Source organism: Arachis stenosperma, chromosome 5 (assembly GCF_014773155.1).
Source record: "Arachis stenosperma cultivar V10309 chromosome 5, arast.V10309.gnm1.PFL2, whole genome shotgun sequence".
In the NCBI taxonomy this organism is placed as follows: Eukaryota; Viridiplantae; Streptophyta; class Magnoliopsida; order Fabales; family Fabaceae; genus Arachis; species Arachis stenosperma.
This window is the reverse complement of record NC_080381.1, coordinates 37,224,402-37,246,289: the sequence shown is the minus strand read 5'-3', so window position 1 is coordinate 37,246,289 and position 21,888 is coordinate 37,224,402. Positions and strand designations below refer to the sequence as shown.

The window sequence follows — 21,888 nt, the reverse complement described above, 5'->3', positions numbered from 1 at the left end:
GTTGTACTGTATCATTGACAAAGAATGTACCTCATATACGTGTTTAATGTTTAGGTTTGCTTTTCTTTTCAAGTCAATATATCTAGGGTTCAAAAAACATGAGAAGATATGCCATAAGCAGATCAAAATTGGAAAGAATTCTTCAACATTCTTCAAAAATCGAGGTATCTTAAGTATAAATAGCTCAAAGCACACAAAAATATCGCACTAAAAAAGATGGAACGAAGCCATGGGTCTGGAACTGTGCTTCTTGTTATACTCCTCCCGATCTCAAGTGGTTCATTTGACGTACTTGTATTCACATGCAAATGCGATCTCGGGCAATAACAAGAGTTGAAGAACTTGGCTAATTTTTGTGACACCGAATATTGGCTTTCATCTAGTGATTCTTCATCTCCTTCATAGTCATCATCACCTTCGAAGACCAAATGAATTCCGCAGTTCTTCAGCTTCAATTCCTGAACAAAGGGTGCATTCCGCTTTGTCAAATGCAAGGTGTATTTATCTTTCAACTGGTGAACCAATGAAGTATGAGCTCCAAATCTGTGCAAGAAGATGTGGTCTTCATTTGTCCTAGGTACACCTAACAGGCGAAACGTAGTGCTATATACATTATCAGTCAAATTGAAGACTTTTGCCTGAACATCCACTATCTGCAAGGCATCTCTTTGGTTTTCAGGTATACCGTCGAAAGAGAGTACACCGGCACAAATAATACCTTTAAGCTCACGGTTCCTTCTCTTGGAAAAGATAATTGATTCTCCTGAAATCCAATCTGGAATATCTTTGCTTCCAGGCATAATCAAAATCCGTAAATTTTTAAGCAGATCCTGTGACAAAAGTTATGCTTAGTATTAATATAACAAAAGAAAACATAAACTTGGTATTAAAGATGAGGTTGGAAAGGTCAGGTTGGAAGAATATATGAGTAATGATTTATCAGTCTAAACTCCTTATTAATTATCCTTCTCTTAATTCCAAAACAAGGAAAGTACCATATTCATTCAATACCACTAAGGCGGCATAAACACATTTTTTTTTAACTTAGTGGAAATTAGAGATCTGATTAAGAGAAGAAATAACCATACAAAACCTTGGAAAATCTTCTCATCGCAGCATGGGAGCATCCAATGCATCCACTCATGTACAATCTTCTCAAGGACTTTAAGTGCTCAATACCTGGTATGTCTTCCAGCTTTTCACAATTTGTAAGGTTCAACTCCTCTATGTTATCTAAGTTTGAAATATCAGATATGCGCTCTAATGCAATACAGTTCGCAACATCGACCTCTACTAAGCTAGAGGGAAGAGATGGCAGAAAAATGAGCTGAGTGCAATTTGACAACAAAAGCTTTTTTAGACAGGAAAGGCCTCTCATGCTGGCTGGAAGGCTGATAATATTATTGTGGCATAAATTTAGAGTTTCTAGTGATGACAACTTTTCAAAATCATCTGGGATTTTTCCAGCTATTCTCCATCCATGTGCATTTAACTCTTGCAACAAGGTTAGTTTACAAAAACTTCTTAAGATTCCGACTGAATTGGGTTCTTCAGTATTCTTGTCTTCAACCATATTGAGGTAATACCTTCTTTCCATGTCTAATTTTACCAATCTTGAAAGCATCCCAAAGCTATCAGGTAGCTGTGTAACTGCTGTTTCCTTCATCTGTAACCAGCATAGAGATTTCAAATTTCCCAAGGATTTTGGAAGCCTTTTGAGCTCTTTGCACATGTCTATCCTTAAATGAATAAGATTTTCCAACATTCCAATTGACTCTGGCAATTCAGTAATATTAGTGTTATACATGTCCAAGGCAGTAAGGGCCGACATGTCTCCGATCGATGCAGGTAGAAACTTGAGATCTTTACAATTCGCCATCTCAAGCTTTTGTAGCATTTTCATGGCCCCTATATGTTCAGGCAAAATAGTAATTGGTGTCTTATCTAAATGAAGCTCAACAAGAGAGACTAATGCCTTTATTGACATAGGCAATTCACCAAGAGAAGTGCAGCCACTAACAGACAATTGCCTTAGATATGATAAAGAACCAATAGAATCAGGCAACTCTTTGATTCCACTGACATCCAAAAACAAATGTGTCAATGAAATTAGTGTCCCAACAGAATCTGGAATAATAGAGAGGGACTTACACCCAACCAAACCAAGTTTCTCAAGATTCTGCAAACATCCAATAGAATCAGGTAATTCATCCAAAGCTGTATGGTTTAGTGATAATTCTCGCAGAGAACAGAGTTTCCCAATGCTGGTGGGTATCCTTCTCAAAAGACGGCAACCACTGCAACTCAACTTTTCCAGTTTGGTGAGGTGGAAGATGGAATCAGGTAACACAGTTATGGCAGTCTCATCAATGAGAAGCTTTCTTAAAGAGACCAAGCAGCTTAGGTCCTTTGGTAATGCTTTCAATTTCCAACATCCAGAAAGAATCAAGTCCTCGAGATGTTTCAACCCAGAGACATCACTAGGTAACTCAACAAGGTTATAGCATGTGCCTAAGTTCAAGTGAACCAGGGTACTTAAATTTCCAACTGATTCATGAATCCTAGTTAAAGCAGTGCAGTTCTCCAATACAATCTTTTTTAGACAATGGTAACCAGTTAAATCCGGAATTGCAACTAAATGGTGGCAACTGGAGAGGTTTAAAACCATCAGGCACTCAGCTACCTGGAAAAAAAATCGTAGTTTCTTACAGTCATACTCATTAATAAAGACAAAGATGATAAAGATAATAAATGAGGTTTTTTTTTCTCCCGTAAAGGCCTAAAAAATGACATCTCTTTAGCTTTCTCAAAAATTTGTTTATGTATTCCAATTTTCCTGAAACGTTTATAGTAATTTAATTTGGCAATCATAGAAAATAATATTAGTGTACTCCATTAATCTCAAGCCAAAGAAAAAATTTAGTCAATAAATCTGATTGTCCAAATTTCGGAATAAAAGATTGATTGATCTAAACAATATTTAGAAAAACTAACTCATTATAGATTTTCAAGAGATGGCTTTGGAATAATAGTTAAGATGGATCCTTCATCTTCAGAGATCTCAATTGTGAAGTCATCAATAAGAGACTTATCCTGATAGGCCATATATTTTAAATAACATGGCAATCAAGGGAACATGATCTATTATTCCATGATTCATATTTGTTGAATCCTTTTTCACGTGAAAGAAATTCCGATGGATCTGACCTATTTTCTTGGGAATTTCTTTTATGGAAAAAAGGTTTTTACAACTATAAATCTTAAAAGAATAGACCAGATTCCCTTGATTTTTTTTTTTTTGGGTCACCAGATTCCCTTGATTGTCATATTCAAATTCTGAAAATGGCCCTATCAAAATAAGTCGTATTAATAATTGAGGAAGTATAGGGAGTTAATAGAGTATCTATATAATGTGTACAATGGGGATATATGGATGTTCGATTCAGTAGGATATCAGATGTTTATAATTCTGGTACGCAGATGATTATTCTGGATAGTATGGGTGTATTGTGTTTGAGAAATTAGTAGTATTTTATTATGAATGTTCATTCTTTAATTCATAGGCCAAATAAATAGCCATTGTACATATTGTACAAATACTCCATTAGCTCTCTAGCGGGATTCTTAATAATTTTAGTTGAGATATTAGTTTCTAACTTTCTATTTAAAATCATGAAACATACACAGAAATAAACACTCTTTAAAGCTATTTTTATATGATATAAATAAAGGCCGGCGAATGAAATACCAAAAGTGAATGTTAAATCAATTAAAAGCAACATAATTAAATTTAGAATTACAGCCAATTCTTCAAAGATTTAATCAAATAGTTGAAAAAAAGAATCTTGGTGTCTGTTTTTTTGGAGTGAAAGAAACTTGGTCTTTTAAAAATAAAAAGACTAAAAGAACAATGTTAGCCAAAAACCTCAATAAAACAAATATCAAAATAATATATTTTATTTTTAAATTACTCTTATACTTTTTTTTTTTACTTTTTTTTTTCATTCCTCTCAACACCACAATTTCATCCATTACCACTAGCCACCTACTATCACCGCCAACCATACCATCCTACCACCATCGATCATTGCTTGCCATCTGTTGCCGGTTCCTCTCAATTCTAAACTCTAAATTTTAATTAGATTTATTTTATTTCTTTTTTAGATATTTTTTTAGTTGAAATTTGGATGTTTTCATTTTTTTTAGTTTTAAATATTTCTTTTTAATGATGAATTATTGTCTATTTTATTAGTTGAAAAAATATTAGCTCCTAATACTTTCTCATACTAAAATAATGCCAATGTATCAGTCCATGACGTGAAAAGAAAATTATTATTATTATTATTATTATTATTATTATTATTATTATTATTATTATTTATTGTTAATGTAGCTAATAAAATCTTATTTTCATATGATATCTTGTCATAAAACAATCATTTTAAGGTTTTTTTTTTCAGTTATGAAATGACTTTAAAAAAAAAATTAGAAAAAAGGGGGACTTAAATAGCATCGAAATTCAAAACAGTAGTATTCCTTTCATGTCAAAATTATCCCAACCAAATTTTACTTATAGGGACTTCAATAAAAAAATGAAAAAGTATAGGTAACTAACAATTTTTTTGAATAATGTGTGAACAATGTGAATTAATAGGGTTAAAAGAATAAATTTAATTAATAGCATTAAATTAGGGTATAATGTATTTTTATTTAATTGGTGATTGTTCATGTTGTTTAAGATAATCATTGTTTACCTAACATTCCCCATAGAGAATATAAGGCAAGCTAAGAACAAAAGTAAAATCTCAAAACACACGTGGAGATGAAAAATAAAAAATAAAAAGGATTCCATCAGTCAGTTCATCAGCTAACAAGAAATCAAACCTTGTTATGATGCTTTCCCCACAGTGTTTCAATCTTGCTTTCCGAGAGATCAAGCACGGCAAGTTCCAATGGATAATAGGAAGAAGACATGTTCTTTAGAGGACATTGTTTCCATTGTAACCACTTTACTCCTTGAGGCAGAAATTTGCCCTGTCCTTCAAGTCTTGAATAATTAATTTGAAGCAACCTTAAGGAAACCATAGGTTGGAAGTCCTTTGTATCAAGTGTAAATTTTTTTGCTTTCTCTCCTCTATGCTCCACATAGTTCTTATACTTTGCCTTCATATATGTTGATGCTGTTTTGTAACCTGGCATTTGTCGAAAATTGTCCCAGGTAATCTCTTCAGCAGTACGGTCTCTAGGTTTAGCCAGACTCCTCTTTACACAATCAAGTACAATACCTTCAACTTTTCTTGTTCCCTATAGATATTAGTCTTCATTGTTAGATTTTCATTCTCAAAGAAATTGAATTGAATGAAAGGACTTCAACAACAACAATAACAAAGTTGTCTCGCAAGATAAAGGGTGTTATGTGATTGGTTTGATGCTGATAAGGCCCCATATTTAAAGCATGGTGGTAGACAAGGTTTCACTAGGTTTTCTACAAATACTGATTATTTAGAGCTTATTAGTTATTATAATTCAATTCATATGTATTTTTTTAAACCTTAAATACTAAATCTAATTCATGTGTATGTAAACCCACTAAAAGATAGATAAGCTATTTTGAAGGAAAATATGTTTATACCCAACCCCCAAATAAAATGTAGACACCCATCAACTTCTAGGAGAAGTGCTGGAGAGAGTTCATAGAAAAAGTTGTGTTTTAGGAGTAATTAAAACCTTTAAAATTAGGTATTTATGAGATGTTTAAGATAGAAAAAAATGTTCGAGTATAGAATAAAATCACACTAGAATTTTAAAGATGGTAAAATGGATGTCGGACACGAAATACGATATTTAACTGTTTAGAAACCATTTTTTTAACAATAAAAAAAGTAACTTGGTAAACCATTAGAGTATTAGACATATACCAGACACCAAAGTTAAATAGCTGCAAGAGAGTAATTATTGTTTGATTCTTGAAAGAGTAGGGTTTTTTATTTCTTAATTAAAGGTTTTGCTTTTGCCGTTTTGGACTTAAATTTCTTTTAGAAAAAATATCATTAGGAGATTCTTATCCTTTCTAAAGACTTCATAAAGTTGAGTCAGATTAACTGTATTTTTAGTGAAAGACACGAATATTGTAATTCCACTTCCCATCAAAACTAAATAGCCAATAGGTAAACTAGGAGGGAAGTTCCAAAAATGCTATTCGTACAATTAGCCATTAAAATCAACCACTAATGTATTTGTGTATAAATACATGTGTGGTTTAATTTATTTTCAAAATGTATTTATATTTCAACATGTATTTTATATTAGTGGTTGACTTTAGTAGCTTTTAGTGCACAGGTAGCATAGTCGGAGAAGTTCAACCAAGGTCTCCTACAATAGTTACCTTCTTATTCTTCAAGACACCCAAGATTTCATGACGATCCCATAACCTGCTACGTGAACCACAATCTAGAATACTTTGATTTTGAACAATTTGCCTTCCCATGTCTCTAACCTGATCATGCATCCACACTACACCATCCTTAATGATCTTAATTAAACACTTTGTAGTTAAGACCGTTATTGCAATCTCCCCTCTAAAACCACAACCATTCAGTATATCAACCACATCATCCCTCTTCATTTCCATTTGCACAAACAAGCAAGCAATGTCAAGGAACACACACTTGTCTTGTTCATCCAAGGCATCAAAGCTGATCTTCAGAGCACCTTGAAGTTTATCCGGTCGAATGTCTTTAAGCTTCAACAGTGTGTCTTTCCATTCGTTAATCGTCCTCTTATCGAATAAGAATGAGCCGAAAACTTCCAAAGCCAGAGGCAATCCTCCTGTAAGAGACACAATTTGTTGAGAGAGATTGAGAAAACCATCAGCAGGAACCTTTCTTCTCATGGAATGGTAACAGAACAATTCCAGTGCTTGAGACTCTTTCAATTCCTTCACCTCATACTTCACATTAACATACCTCTCCTGTAAAACGGCTCTGTCCCGTGTAGTAATCACAACACAGCTTCCTTTAGAAAACCATTCTCTCTTACCAATTAATGAGTCAAGCTGTTTTACATCATCAACATCATCAAGAAAAACCAGAACTCGATTTTCCTCTACAATTCTTTTGATCGCAGAAATACCAGCATTAACATCATTGATGGGATTCTCAGTTCCAGGGGAAAGATCACCAAGAATTCTTCCCTGGAGTGAAACCATACCATCTTCATTGTTTGCAACTTCTCTAACATTTGAGATGAAGCTGCGTCTATCAAAATGATCAACAAGGCTGTTGAAGAGTCCCTTGGCCAGAGTTGTCTTACCGACCCCTCCCATTCCATACAATCCTATCACTTTGACATCACTGGATCTTACGTCAACTAACTTCCTTAACTCTGCAACTCTGTCATCAAGCCCAACTGTATACTGTGCCACTGTCAATGGAGTATTCCTCATCTGCTTCAAAACCGTTTGCACCAAAACTCGAATTAACTGATCCTTGTTGCTGTCCAAACATAAAACACAGTTGGAAAATCAGCCAAAAAAAGAGATTCATACCTTATATCCAACAATTAATGAATAAAGATAAGCCAGTTTGGCTATACATTGATATAACTGTTTACTTTCATATCACAAGAACTAATTACTGGAAATACCGGAATAAAAGAGGTGATGATTCCAAAACATATAGAAACAGACCAAATGCTCTATTTTTGAGAGTGGATTAGATGGAAGGAAGCCTTACAACTAGAGGTAGTTCCGAGTGCAAGAAACTAAGGAAGAAATTATTGAAAAAAAAATATATATATAAATATGATGATATATGATAATGCAATAGCATATATTATCATTTTGGATCAGTATTTGACTAATAATAATTTACATCTATATTTCTAAAGATTTGCTCACAAAAATCATATAATTTGTACTTATAATCAAAGTTTACACACATGAATTAGTATTGTTTATACTCACATTTATCAAAATTTACATATATAAACTAATAAAATTTATTTGCTTAAAATAAATTAGCAATGTACTAGCTAAATGCGGGTCAAAATTGCTAAAAATGGCTGACTACAAAAAAATTTTATAATGCAAAGGCATAAATCTATATAGTAAACTTCACTTAATTAGTATGACAGTTTATTTTGTGGAATGGAAATATACAAAAATCAATGCTTGTGTCAAAGGCATCAAAGGCATTTGAAGAAGAACGTTAGTTGAACATATTAATTTTAAATCTTTTATATTTGATTATCATGGATTCATCCATTTTTGTGTAAAAGGAGCTCACATCCCATTTAACGGTGGATGATTTTGTGTAGCAGTATAATGATGGGCATGATGGGTGATGGCTTTAATCTTAAAACAAATAAAGCATAGCAAGAAAACTATAAACAATAAGTAACGCTAAATTAATTACGTAGAATCAATCAACCACAATTGACACAAGTATTTAAATACTTGTTAAAGTATTAAGTCAACCAGATTAGAATAGAAAGCTCGAAACTGAAAGATATAATATAATATTTTCCAAAAATGATATATCTATACCTATTATGATCACCAAAAACCCAACCAGCAATTCCACCAACTTTGTTCATAGCACTCCTCCAACTGGCAACCTTATTCCTAAACCTCTCACTCTCTTCGTGCAACCGAAACGCCTTCTCGAAAGGTCCCTTCTGTTTTCGGACATGAGACGGGTCAACCCGGTAGAAAACGGGCAGCACCAGCTTCCAACCGCACTCGCAGATCTTCGCCAGCTCCTCAAGGCACCAGTGCGAGGAAGCGTAGTCGGGCGAGAGAATAACAATGGCGGCCGCGGAATCCGCGATTGCTTCCACCAGACTCGGCGAGATCGAGTCGCCACGCTGTAATCCTTCGTTGTCGATGAAGGCGCGTACGCCAGCGGCTTCGAGAGCGCCGTGGAGGTCCTCCGTGAAGGCCTCCCTGGTGTCGGAGCCGCGGAAGCTCAGGAACACATCCCACCGGAGACGGAAAGATGCCGGAGATGGCATCGTGATGTCACTTTCCGGCGACATGGATCTCCTTTATTTTGTTTTTAAGTTTTGATAATAAAAAGAGGGAAAATGAGGAAGGTGCTTAAATTTTAAGTGAAGTTGGAAATTGGAATGTAAATGGAATCGGATTGGATTGCTTTGATTTAATGATTTTGGTTTAGGGTTGACTAAAGGTCAATGGTTGCTGTACGTGCATGATTAAAGTTAAGGGCTCCACCCCGAATTTTCGGAACTTAATTATCGGCAAAGAAAAGAAGGAAACAAAACACGTGATTGACTTCACTGTTTTCGGGTCTATGCTACTTGATTCCCACGCAGCCCCAGATACCACACAAACCCAACTAAACTCATTATAATGTTCTCTCTACTTCTGAAATCGAATACGATTCATCATTTAAGATGTTTTACTTGGTATCTTTCTCCTCCTAACAAGATAAGAAAAGAACGAGAGGAAAACCAGCTAAGCAACCATGTGTACAGAAATTTCATCAACACCAGGAGCTTTTAGGCTCCGTTGGGACGTGTTCCTGAGTTTCAGGGGACCAGACACGCGCCACTCCTTCATAGCACCACTCTACGACGCGCTCCAATTGCGTGGCGTTCGAGTCTTTCGCGACGACGATGGATTGGAACGCGGCGACGAAATTGCTCCTACTCTGCTCGAAGCCATTGACGATTCTGCCGCCTCCATTGTTGTTCTCTCGCCTAACTATGCAGGATCCCGGTGGTGCCTTGAGGAGCTGGCAAAAATCTGTGACTCTGACAAGCTCATTCTCCCTGTGTTCTATGGTGTTGATCCAAGAGATGTTAGGAAACAAATCGGTCCCTTTGAAGAGGCTTTTAGGATCAAAGAAAAGAAGGTTGATGCAGTTAAGGTTTCGAGGTGGAGGAAGGCCATGACGAGAGTGGGTAACCGAGCTGGTCTTCTTCTTGATGATCAAACCAGGTGCTTGCTTCTTTTCTCTATTTGATCATCTTCCTTCAAAGTTTAATGCTCAAAATTTATTTACCCTAAGATCACTCCTCCCTATAAATAAATATTTTTCTCTTAAATATCTCAGTAACGGTATAATACACAAACATTTTCTTAATGACGGTATATGGAATGGCAATAAAATGTGCAAGTTGGTATCACATTTTGATGAAGCTCGTGGAGTTTTTGACTTCGAAATATTGTGAATTTTAAATGTTCAGCAACTTACATCATGTATTGGTGTGATGATAACATGCAGCCTTGTATTATAAATTTTTATGAGAAAGTCTAGGACAGCAACTTTTGTATTTTGTGGATCAAAAGAAAAGTGAATGTTTTTTATTGTTGAATGGCCAATTTATGTAATCTCACATTATTAAAAATATAATTAATGATCAATTGATAGTTACAAAACACAAAAATTACTGTCCTTCTAACACTCCTCAATTTTTATTTAACAACCGTGCAATATTTACATAAAAAAATCAACTATTCTTATATGTTAAAACTATAAAATATAATTAAAAAATATATATGTATATATAAATATATAATAATTAATTTAATGATTATTTTTTTGTGTTGGTATATATTTTTGTTTATTTAATTACTAACGTTTGCTTAAAATTTGGTAAAAATTCAGTCGATCTCACGTGAAATTGATAGTTGTCTAGCTGAGAGTAGTTAAATGATTCAATTTATTTGACTAAATTTTCATTCAACTTTATTTAATGATTCAACTTCACGTAAAGTCGATTGCACCTAAATTTTCACCATATCATCAGTAAGAAGTCCATTTCACTCTAAATGTCGTCGTTGACTTGGATTAAAATAAGTTTATAAGGTTTGCAACTTTGTATTTTTTACACTGAGTATAAGTTTTATTTTAGATGTGATTTTACAGTCCTTATTGTGCAGAGAACTATTTATTCTATAAAGAGTAATAACAGCAAGAGGGTAAATCACAATAATAAATTAAGGGGAGCAAAATTTTATAAGAATCAGCCAAAATGAAAACTGTTTTATGAATCTATCAATACACGCTTATATGTAATTCGAACCAACTAAATTCGAACTCCATTTTTACATAATTCGAATCAAGTAGGTTCGAATTATACACACACGCACACACTAATTCGAACCAACTTGGTTCGAATTACACACATAGTAATTTCTATGCTGTTAAAAAATTAATAATTTATTAAAAAAATTTATTAAAAAAATTAATAATTTAAAAATTAAAAAATATATTTTATTTCATACATTAAAAAAGCTAACAAAATATTTAATCACGAGACTTCTTTAAAATATTTGTGATCTATCCATTCGAATTCCATACAATATTCTTTTGTCCATTTTTAACAGCTCATGAATATTTTTAATAAATTTATTTAAATTATACTACAAAAAATATTTTATCCTATGCAAAACAATAAAAAAATGGCTTAAAAAATGTTAGGAGTACTATAAAAATGTGTAATATTCTAATAACTTAGTAAATACATGCATGTACTCAAATTTTAAATAAAATACTCTACATAGTCAATAATAATTTAGAAATAAAAAAAAATATTTTATTCCATACAAAATAATTAAAAAATATATTTTATTCTAATACAAAAAAATTTTAAAAAAATGACTTTAAAAGATGTTATGAGTACTATAAAAATTTGTAATATTCTAGTGATTTAGGTAAATACATGATAAAAATATTTTTTCTTTAAGATTTAAATTATTATTGACTATGTAGAGTATTTCTATAATGACCTAACTCAACCATATATTACAAATTTTTATAGTACTCCTAAATTATATGGTGATTCGAATCACCATATATTAATATCCTAATGACTTAGGATATTAAAGAAATACTCTACATAGTCAATAATAATTTAGATCTTAAAGAAAAAATATTTTTATCATGTATTTACCTAAATCACTAGAATATTACAAATTTTTATAGTACTCATAACATCTTTTAAGCTATTTTTTTTAAATTTTTTCTATTAGAATAAAATATATTTTTTAATTATTTTGTATGGAATAAAATATTTTCTTTCATTTCTAAATTATTATTGACTATGTAGAGTATTTTATTTAAAATTTGAGTACATGCATGTATTTACCTAAGTTATTAGAACATTACAAATTTTTATAGTACTCCTAACATTTTTCAAGCCATTTTTTTAATTGTTTTGCATAGGATAAAATATTTTTTGTAGTATAATTTAAATAAATTTATTAAAAAATATTCATGAGCTATTAAAAATGGACAAAATAGTAATGTATGGAATTCGAATTGATAGATTACAAATATTTTAAAGAAGTCTCGTAATTAAATATTTTGTTAGCTTTTTTTTAATGTATAAAATAAAATATGTATTTTTTATTTTTTAATTTATTAATTTTTTTAATAATTTTTTTTAATAAATTATTAATTTTTTAACAGCATAGAAATTACTATGTGTGTAATTCGAACCAAGCTAGTTCGAATTAGTGTGTGAGTGTGTGTTGTGTATAATTCGAACCTAATTGGTTCGAATTAGTGTGTGCGTGTGTTTGTGTATAATTCAAACCTACTTGGTTCGAATTATGTAGAAATGGAGTTCGAATTTAGTTGGTTCGAACTACATATAAACGTGCATTAGTGGATTCATGAAGCAGTTTTCGTTTTAGCTTATTCGTGTAAAATTTTGCTCTCTTTGGCTTAAATGTGTTTTTTGCCCACAGTAAGAGTTAAGTGTCTCTTAGCAAAATAAAATATGTGAAAATAAAATTATGAATAAATATGAAATATTAATTTTTAATTAATTAATATTAGTTAATTTATTTCACTGTTATAAAACAATTTTTTTGAGAATTTAGAATTAAAATTTAAAATAAAAGATTTAATAATTAAAATTTGAAATAAAAATGTAATTTCAAAAGAGTTGGCTTATATCGGTAAAAGAGAGTTAATAACCTAGTTGAAATCTAAAATTATTTATCGTTAAAATTTTTTTTGAACAAATTTTTCTACATTGAGGAAATTGACAAAGAGAGATATACCATATCTTTCCCTATTAATTTTTTATCACGTGACAAATTGATACAAATTCAATAGTAAGAGATCTGATGTGTATTCTCAAACCCATTCCTACAAGCTTTTGTATCATCACTAGCATTTTGATGTCAGCATCTTGAACTCCAAATACTATTTACAAAACACTGCTAGTTGATGCCAATTTGGTTTTAAAAAATGTGCATACTATAAAAAATCAGCTGTCAAATCAATTTATAAATATTTTGAATTTAAATTTTTAAAATTTTAAATTTTTATTTTAGAAAATAAAACGTGTTCTTTTATTTTTAAAGAGTTTTTTATTCATATTTTCTCTTGACCTATAAAATAAAGAGACTATTTCAATAAAAACATTAAAAAAGTTTTTTTAAAAAATGTTTACACGTGTTATGATATTATTGAATATTTTTATTAAACCAGTTAATAATTTATTTTTTAATAAATTAGAATAAAATCGATTTATTATAGCAATAATAATAAACCTAATTGTTCGTATTATAATTATTAGACCCAATTTGATCTGATTGATTAACACAATTTAAACCGAATTATGTTTAAATTTTTTGATAAAAAGACAAATATATTTTTGATTTTTTATTGTTATTGTTATAAAAAATCGATTTTATTTTAGTTTGTTAAAAAATTCAAAAATAACCGGTTCATTAATACATAATAATACGACACAGGTGTCTTTACAAAAAGACGTTTTGCGCGTCTTTACGAGAGCACTCTCCATAAAATAAATGATGAGAGATACTTTACCTTCTAAAATAAAATACAAAATTTAGAGGATCCAAATTCAAATATTTTTTTGTATGAATTCATAATTTCTTTAAGGAAATTTGCCTCCCTTTTGTACTTATTTTATATTTTCAATTTCTTGTTTGGTGTGTTACTGATGTGCTCCGCTTTGAAACAGTGCTGAACGCCGAGCTACTTTGATAAGAGAATTGGTGACAAAGGTTTTGAAAGAACTGAGCAATACTCCCTTAGGTGTTGCTCCATTTACAGTTGGGCTCGATCGCCGTGTCGAAGAGTTGCTAAATTCGTTAGAGCTCAAATCCAACGGTTTCAAATTGTTTGGGCTATATGGCATGGGCGGTGTTGGAAAAACAACTCTTGCCAAGACTCTCTACAACAACCTCGTTGCTAATTTTGAACACCGCACCTTCATTGCAAACGTCAGAGAAGCTTCGTCAAAAGATAATGGCTTGGTTTCTCTTCAAAAGAGAATCATTGGTGATCTAAAATCCGATTCTTCCAACTCCATCCAAATCAATGACATAAATTCAGGCATTGCTGCAATCAAAAGGTTAGTTGAAGAAAACAGAGTGCTAATAGTCTTAGACGATGTTGATGATACAGAACAGCTTCATTCTCTGTTTGGAAAAAAGGAATGGTTTTACGAAGGAAGCCGCGTTATCATCACTACAAGGGATAGGAAACTCTTACTTGATAACAATGTTGATTTGGTTTATGAGGTTAAAGAATTGAGTTCAACTGAATCATTGCAACTATTCAGTAATCACGCTTTTAAAAGAAAGCATCCTCCAACACAAGAATTTCTTAGGCTATCGGAACAAATAGTGAAGCTAACTGGAGGATTACCATTGGCACTAGAAGTGTATGGTTCGTTCTTGTTTGACAAAAGAAGGGTGGAAGAATGGGTGGATGAACTCGAAAAGCTGAAGCGGATTCAGCCCAAGAACCTCCAAGATGTGCTCAAGATAAGCTACGATGGGTTGGATGAAGAAGAGAAAACGGTGTTCTTGGACATTGCTTGTTTGTTGGTGCAAATGGAGATGAAGAGAGATGAAGTGGTTGATGTTGAAAGAGGTTGTGGTTTTAGTGCAGAGGTAGCAATCACCGTTCTTACGTTAAGGTGTTTGATTAAGATCGGTGAGGACAATACTGTAATTGTGCATGATCAAATCAAAGACATGGGAAGGCAAATTGTTGGAGATGAAGGGCGTGTTGATGGTGGAATGCGAAGCAGGTTGTGGAAACGTGATGAAATATTGAACGTTTTGCGAGGGAATAAGGTATGACTCAAACAGAAATTCTAGATTATCAACACAATTTTTTTTTGTCTTATATTTAAATTCAAATACGTTATTTATACTAAAATTAGCCACTAAAATCAGCCACTAATATATTTATATATAAATACATGTTTGGTTTAATTTATTTTTAATGTGTATTTATATTTTAACATATATTTTATACTAATAACTAATTTTGATAACTAATTTTAATGTACACTTAACATAACTAATTTAAATTAATATTAATTAACACTTTTTTCGTTAAAAATGTTGACCATCTAGCATTCTTAAAGAATTATAGCAAGATGAATAAATTGATTTAGATATTTAGTTATAGTATCTTTCTTTAACTCTTTTTTCTTCTTTTTCTTTTGTCACTATTGGGAAAATATTAAACATTAAATCATTTAAAAGGAGTAAGCTATTATTTTTATTTACGAAAGTATAAAACATTGACATATTTACTGATAAAAAAAGAAAATGATCATTTATACTTATAAAATATGGGTTTCGCACAATAAAATTATCCAAATTCTAAAAAATCACTTAAAAATTTTAAATTATCCTTATTTTTACCACTATTTTTTTAATCTCAAATCTCAACACTACCCAAACTCTTTTTCACCACCACTCTCATCTCCAACTACCACCATCACTGCCGTCATCCAAAATCTACAAGCTACCTGGACTGGTTAGCGCAAAACGACGCTGCTGCGGAGAGGTCAGCTTCGCTGTCGCGCCGCCGCCTAACCTCAACCATTACTGCCATCTCCGAAAGCAAGCCTTTGTGATTTTGAACTCCAAGTATTCTATAAGTATATCATAGTACGAATTTGTGCTGTATCATAGAAATTAGGAATTCAAACAGGAATGCAAACTAAAATAGATAGATTAATGAAAATGTGAAATTAGATCAGTAGAGAGAGATAGAGGAAGTTTGAGTGGGTGAAGAACAGCATAACGTTGTTGGTGGTGTCTAATTCCTTCTTCTCCATTTCCAAATCCAAAACCCTAACTTTTACTATTGTCGTTAGTTTCTTACCCTATCGCACTACTCTGCTATTAGGGTTGGAAGTGAGTCGAGCTAGACCAAGCTCAAGCTTGGCTCACGAAAATTGAGCTTGGCTCATGGCTCGATTCATTAACAATCGAGCCCATTTTTTAAGCTCAAGCTCGGCTTACCGAAAGCTCACGAGCTGGCTCAATTAACAGAAATATAATCTATAGTTCTATATTAAAATATTAAAATTTTAATATAACAAAATAAAAAAAATGCATCCATATATTTAGCAAACTAAAACATTCAATCTTATACCTATTAACTATCAATTTTTTAATATTTATTTGACAACTTAAATTGGTAATGCAATCTCCAGAAAGCTTTAATATATATATATATATATATATATATATATATATATATATATATATATATATATATATAATCGAGTTAGTTCACGAGCTAATGAGGTGAGCTTATCTAAGTTCAAGCTCGACTCATTTAATTTATGAGCTCAATTCCAAGCTCAAGCTCGGCTCACTGGCTCACGAGCTCAGCTTATCGAGCTATTAATGAGTCGAGCTCAAACTAGCTCATGAGCTGGCTTGACTCACTTCCAACCCTATCTGTTATTGCACTCAGATCCCCAAATTTTTCACGCTGCAACCACCAACCCAAAATTTTCGTAAAATTTTATTCTGATTTCAACAATAACCTAGTCCTGAGCAACATCCATAAATACGATGGACATAGAAGGATTATCACTAATCTGCGCTCTCCTGGGCACCGTCGAGGAGGATGACCATGACAACGACATAGGCTACATCAAAGGCATAGGTTGATTCCAGAACTTGTTCAATCGCTTCTTGGACGGCTTCGATATGCCTTCGAACTCGAAATTTCCGGGCGTAGGTTGGTCCAAGCTGAAACGTGCTATAAAAGAGCCGGTTGTGGGCGTCACTGGAAGAATTTCACGCGGCGGGGTAATCGGATTTCCGACAAAAAAACGTAGGGAGATACGAAGTGAGGGAAGACTAGAGGCGGCGGGTTAGCATCGTTGTCTCTGAAACGTTCGTCGGAGGCATGGGAGACGTTTTGAGTGATGATGGTAGTTGGGAATGAGAGTGGTGGTGAAAAAAAGTTTAGGAGTGTGGAGTAAGAGAAGTTAGAGATGGGTTATATTAGAGGATAATTTTAGAATTTCAAATAATTTTTTTGAATTTGGATAATTTTATTAGCAAAAATTCATATTTCATAAATACAAATGATAATTTTTTTTTTCTATAGGTAGATATGTTAGTGTTTTTTACTTTCATAAGTAAAAAAATAGTTTACTCCATTTGAAAGCCTAAAAACAAAAAAATTAATAAAAAACAATCATAATTTACTTTATTTAATATTTATTAATGATTGCGACAATTAATAAATATTAAATAAAACAAAGTCTAACTATTTTTTTTTCCCTCGAACATTAAATCATTTGAAAGCCTAAAAGCAAAAGGCATTAGTTATTACACGATCAAGGGAGTCTACTACAAGAATAACAAAACTTTATGTCAATGGGTCGGGTTGACTAAGATAAAGGTGTCTAATTTATTAATTAATTTTTTACTTTTAAATATATTTAATAATAATAAATACAAAATTAGTTAAAATAATATATAATTTTTAACAAATAATCTTATATTTAAATTTTTAAAATTAGAAATATTTATATATTTTTAAGAAAAAAAAATCATATATCAAACCCTAGATATAATATTATAGAATCGGGTTTTTCAATTCCAATTTTGATTAAGATACATTCAATTAGTTTAAAACCGTACGAAAATTGTTGTTATTGTATTTAAAATTGTGCGACAAGTTGACTTAAGAAACTAATGAACCATAGTTAACAACAATTTATTATGGTGACTATGCCTATCATAATTTGACAATTTGTCACCATCTTTTATTTTAAAATATATTTTATTTATTTATCTATTTTATTAACAGGTTAGTACAAATGAACTTAGGCAGAAGAGTTGGAAAAACTTTTAGATTTGCTTTTCAATTTCTCTGTAGATATTCTGTAGTTATTGGTTGATGTATAACTAGCTTTTTCAGTTCCTTACATGGCATGCTACTCATACACCAGAAAAATGTATTGAAATATAAACGTTATTCTTTTTTATAGGGAACAAGATTTACACAAGGGATCACCCTCGATTTTCAGGGAAAATATATTCTCAATGATGCAGAAGCTGAAACAATTTTGAGGCACAAACTTCAATGCACGTCCATCATAACAAACCCATCAGCATTTTTTAAATCAATCCTTGCCAAGAAAGAAAAAGGGCTTACACTCCAGACAAAATCATTTAAATCAATGGTGAACTTGAGACTACTTGAGATCAATAATTTGAGAATGGAAGGGAAGTTTCAATTTCTTCCCTCTGAAATCAAATGGCTACAGTGGCAAGGATGTTCTTTCAAAACCCTGCCTTCTGACTTTTGGTCACAGAAATTCACTGTCCTTGATCTCTCACACAGCAATATTGAAAGCTTGTGGGGCTTGAGAACCAAAAAGGTATGTATTATCAAATTTATGAATGAATAATTTATTTATATAAATGTTAGAAGCATATTTAATTGGAAATTCTTGCATACTCCTATTGAAAGTATTTTAGTATACAGATCAAAATATGCAATATAAAGCAGAAAGCTACTACACTTCACTCTTTGATATCCATCATACACTAAAATGAACACTCTTTAGCAGGTGCCAGAGAATTTGAAGGTTCTGAATCTCTCCCTCTGTAGGAATCTAACCTCAATTCCTGATTTATCTTCTTGTGCAAGTTTAGACAAGCTTGTACTTGAAAGATGCACTTCTCTAACAAGCATTCATGAGTCAATTGGGAGCCTCAGTGCATTACACGATTTGAATTTGAGCTACTGTTCAAATCTTAAGGAACTTCCCTACGACGTATCTGGGCTGAAAAATCTAGAGAACATGTTGCTCACCGGCTGTGCGAAACTAAAAGCCTTGCCATCAAACATGGGCCACATGAAGTCACTGAGAAAACTACTTGCTGATAACACTGCCATTGCTGAGATACCTGAATCAATCTTCAGCCTGGAAAGACTTGAAATGCTTGTATTAGATGGTTGCCAAAATCTGAAAAGGCTTCCGAATTGTATCGGAAACCTGACTTCTCTGCAAGTACTCTCCCTTGATCAGTCTGCATTAGAAGAACTACCTAACTCAGTTGGGTCACTTGCAAGCCTTGAGATACTTAGTTTGAGGTGGTGTCAATCTCTCACTGCAATTCCTGAAACTATTGGCAATCTCATATCATTGACAAGACTTTCAGTTAATTGTAGTGAAATCAAAGAACTCCCTTCTTCTATTGGTTCATTATCATCTTTGAAGGAGCTATCAGCTGGACAATGCAAGCTTCTCGGTCAATTGCCGGACACAATTAACGGCTTAGCTTCAGTAGTTGAGCTTCAGTTAGATGGTACAGCGATTGCGAATTTGCCGGATCAGATTGGAGCTATGATAATATTAAGGAAATTTGAAATGAGGAATTGCATTAATCTTAAATCATTGCCTGAATCTATTGGCAGATTAGCAGCACTAACTACTTTAAACATAAGTAATTCAACTATAGAGGAACTTCCAGAGTCCATTGGCTTGCTGGAGAATCTTGTTACATTAAATATGAACAAATGCAGAATGCTCAAAGAGCTTCCAACATCAATTGGAAAATTGAAGGAATTGCACCACTTGATGATGGAGGAAACTGCACTAACAAAGTTACCTGAAACATTTGGTTTGCTCTCAAGCTTGATGACACTGGAAATGGCGAAACGACCACATTTGGTTGCGAATGATGATACATTTCCTGCAGAGGAAGAAAATGCTCATCATTCTTTTCAACTTCCAACTAACTTCTGTGATCTGACTCTGTTAAATGTATTGGATGCTCGAGCTTGGCGAATATCGGGGGAAATTCCCAATGATTTTGAGAAACTATCATCATTAGAAAAATTGGATTTATCTCAAAACAATTTTCACAGCCTTCCATGTAGCTTGAAGGGACTCTCAATCCTCAAAAGGCTTTACTTGCGAGATTGCATTGAGTTGAGATCTCTGCCTTCTCTTCCTTCAAGCTTGATTGAGTTGAATGCTGAAAACTGCACCTTGTTGGAAAATGTATCTGAGGTTACAGACTTAGAGTGCTTACAAGAGTTAGATCTCACAAACTGCGTGAAAGTGGTGGATATTCCAGGGCTTGAAAGCTTGAAATCTTTGAGAAGAATGTATTTAGGTGGCTGTATTGCATGCTCCTCTCAAGTAAGGAAAAGACTTTCAAAGGTTAGTTTCCCACATCATTATAAAATGTTGTCTCGCTGAGTAGGTCAATTACATAAATGTTATAGTTTTCTATCAGAAAAAGTGAGGGTTTAAAAAAAATAATTTTAACATTAAACAAAAAATCGAATTGTTAACTAATAAAATGTTAGTTCCTTATACAGTTTCAAACTGTTTCTATGTTTGAACTTATGTCTGTTTCTCATCATCCTCTTTCTTTCTAATTTCATTTTTCTCTTACAATCACATATACGAATAGATATAAATTGTGTGATACATGTTCTGAAATGTGACTTACAATGAGAATTTGAATAACAGGTTGCATTAAGGAATATAAGAAACTTGAGCATGCCGGGAACCAAATTTCCCGAATGGTTTTCGAGACAAACTGTGAACTTTACCAAGCACAAAAACCGTGAGCTAAAAGGTATTGTCATATGCATTGTTCTTTCCATCAACCATAGCATTCCCAATAATGACATGATGCCTGGAATTGTTGATGTTGTGGCAACTGTTCTCAAATCGGGCAAACAAGTGTATAGTACTTCAGTATACCTACGTGGGGTGCCAAAAACGAACCAAGAACACATGCACATGTGTCGCTTTGCAGATTTTCATCCATTAGTGCATTTTATGAGAGATGGAGGTACATTATGTGTGACTACGAGAAACCCTCTCGTTGATCAGAGGTTGGAGCTGAAAGATTCTGGAATTCATTTGATCTTAGAAGGGGATGATGATTATGGGGGAGATGAGAGTTCTGTGGAGCCAAGCTTGAAATCTGTCTCAGAAAAAATGGCAGAGTTTTTTAATTCTGTAGAAGATGCATATGACCCTGAACCTGGTGGTGCAAATGAGTCTGAAGATTAGTGCCAGAGCTAGTAACTTGCCATGCAGGAAAAATTCATCAGGTGTCACAAGTATAATTATTGTTTGTGTTTTATTTGTGCCTCAAATAAATGCCAACTGATATATTGTTTAGCATCCTCATCCTCCATAATGGCTACTCTTGCACTTGTAGTGATATGTTAATTCATTTTTCGTTTATTAATTTAGGACTTGTTACTTATATGACGATGGAAAAGTAGATCTCAGTTAAGGCTAACAATTCACCCTATAGTAAGTAACTAACAGAAGATTCATGCATCTCACGGAACGCAAAAATAGATTGGCCAGATCAGTCTATCGACTAAAAATATCTTGCAATATTACATTATCATATTACATGAATCTATTCTTAATATATAAAAATAGATATATAAGTATGTACTATATTATTTTTGAGATATTTTTTTTTCTACTAATGTCATGTCAATAATATTGTTTACTTGGCACAATTTTAGAATTAACCACTCAATTCTTGTCAAATTAATTATTATTTCTAAATCAACAAAAAAATAAAATATACAAATAAAAAACTAAAAAATAGAATCC

General features: G+C 32.6%; 2 protein-coding genes across 4 annotated transcripts; one reads left to right on the top strand and one right to left on the bottom strand.

Annotated features, from left to right (window-relative positions):
• Window positions 1-4: 4 nt before the first annotated feature.
• Window positions 5-9,036, bottom strand: LOC130979291 (disease resistance protein RPV1-like). Of its 2 annotated transcripts, XM_057902699.1 has the most exons (6): window positions 8,546-9,036; window positions 6,386-7,493; window positions 4,885-5,304; window positions 1,094-2,683; window positions 719-830; window positions 5-583 (listed from the first exon to the last, which is right to left on the bottom strand). In XM_057902699.1, the coding sequence occupies exons 1-6, from the start codon at window positions 9,034-9,036 to the stop codon at window positions 153-155; spliced, it is 4,152 nt and encodes a 1,383-aa protein (XP_057758682.1). In that variant the 3' UTR covers window positions 5-152. The 2 variants fall into 2 exon arrangements, with proteins under 2 accessions (XP_057758682.1, XP_057758681.1); XM_057902698.1 differs by having other exon boundaries at window positions 6-830.
• Window positions 9,037-9,485: 449 nt separating this feature from the next.
• On the top strand, window positions 9,486-21,603 carry LOC130979292 (disease resistance protein RPV1-like). 2 transcript variants are annotated; one of them, XM_057902701.1, is made up of 5 exons: window positions 9,486-9,961; window positions 13,969-15,091; window positions 18,310-18,663; window positions 18,856-20,457; window positions 20,773-21,603. In XM_057902701.1, exons 1-5 carry the CDS (start codon window positions 9,486-9,488, stop codon window positions 21,322-21,324), a joined length of 4,107 nt encoding a protein of 1,368 aa, XP_057758684.1. In that variant the 3' UTR covers window positions 21,325-21,603. The 2 variants fall into 2 exon arrangements, with proteins under 2 accessions (XP_057758684.1, XP_057758683.1); XM_057902700.1 differs by having other exon boundaries at window positions 18,271-18,663.
• The last annotated feature ends 285 nt before the right edge of the window (window positions 21,604-21,888 follow it).

Excerpts from the sequence above, each read along its gene's own strand:
- LOC130979292 (XM_057902700.1), top strand. The coding sequence starts at position 9,486 with ATGTGTACAGAAATTTCATCAACACCAGGAGCTTTTAGGCTCCGTTGG. Across the intron at positions 18,664-18,855 it reads GGGGCTTGAGAACCAAAAAG|GTGCCAGAGAATTTGAAGGT; the intron begins GTATGTATTATC and ends ACTCTTTAGCAG. Across the intron at positions 20,458-20,772 it reads TAAGGAAAAGACTTTCAAAG|GTTGCATTAAGGAATATAAG; the intron begins GTTAGTTTCCCA and ends TTTGAATAACAG.
- LOC130979291 (XM_057902698.1), bottom strand. The coding sequence starts at position 9,036 with ATGTCGCCGGAAAGTGACATCACGATGCCATCTCCGGCATCTTTCCGT. Across the intron at positions 2,684-4,884 it reads GGGGAAAGCATCATAACAAG|GTAGCTGAGTGCCTGATGGT; the intron begins GTTTGATTTCTT and ends TTTTTTTTCCAG. Across the intron at positions 831-1,093 it reads CGATGAGAAGATTTTCCAAG|GATCTGCTTAAAAATTTACG; the intron begins GTTTTGTATGGT and ends CTTTTGTCACAG.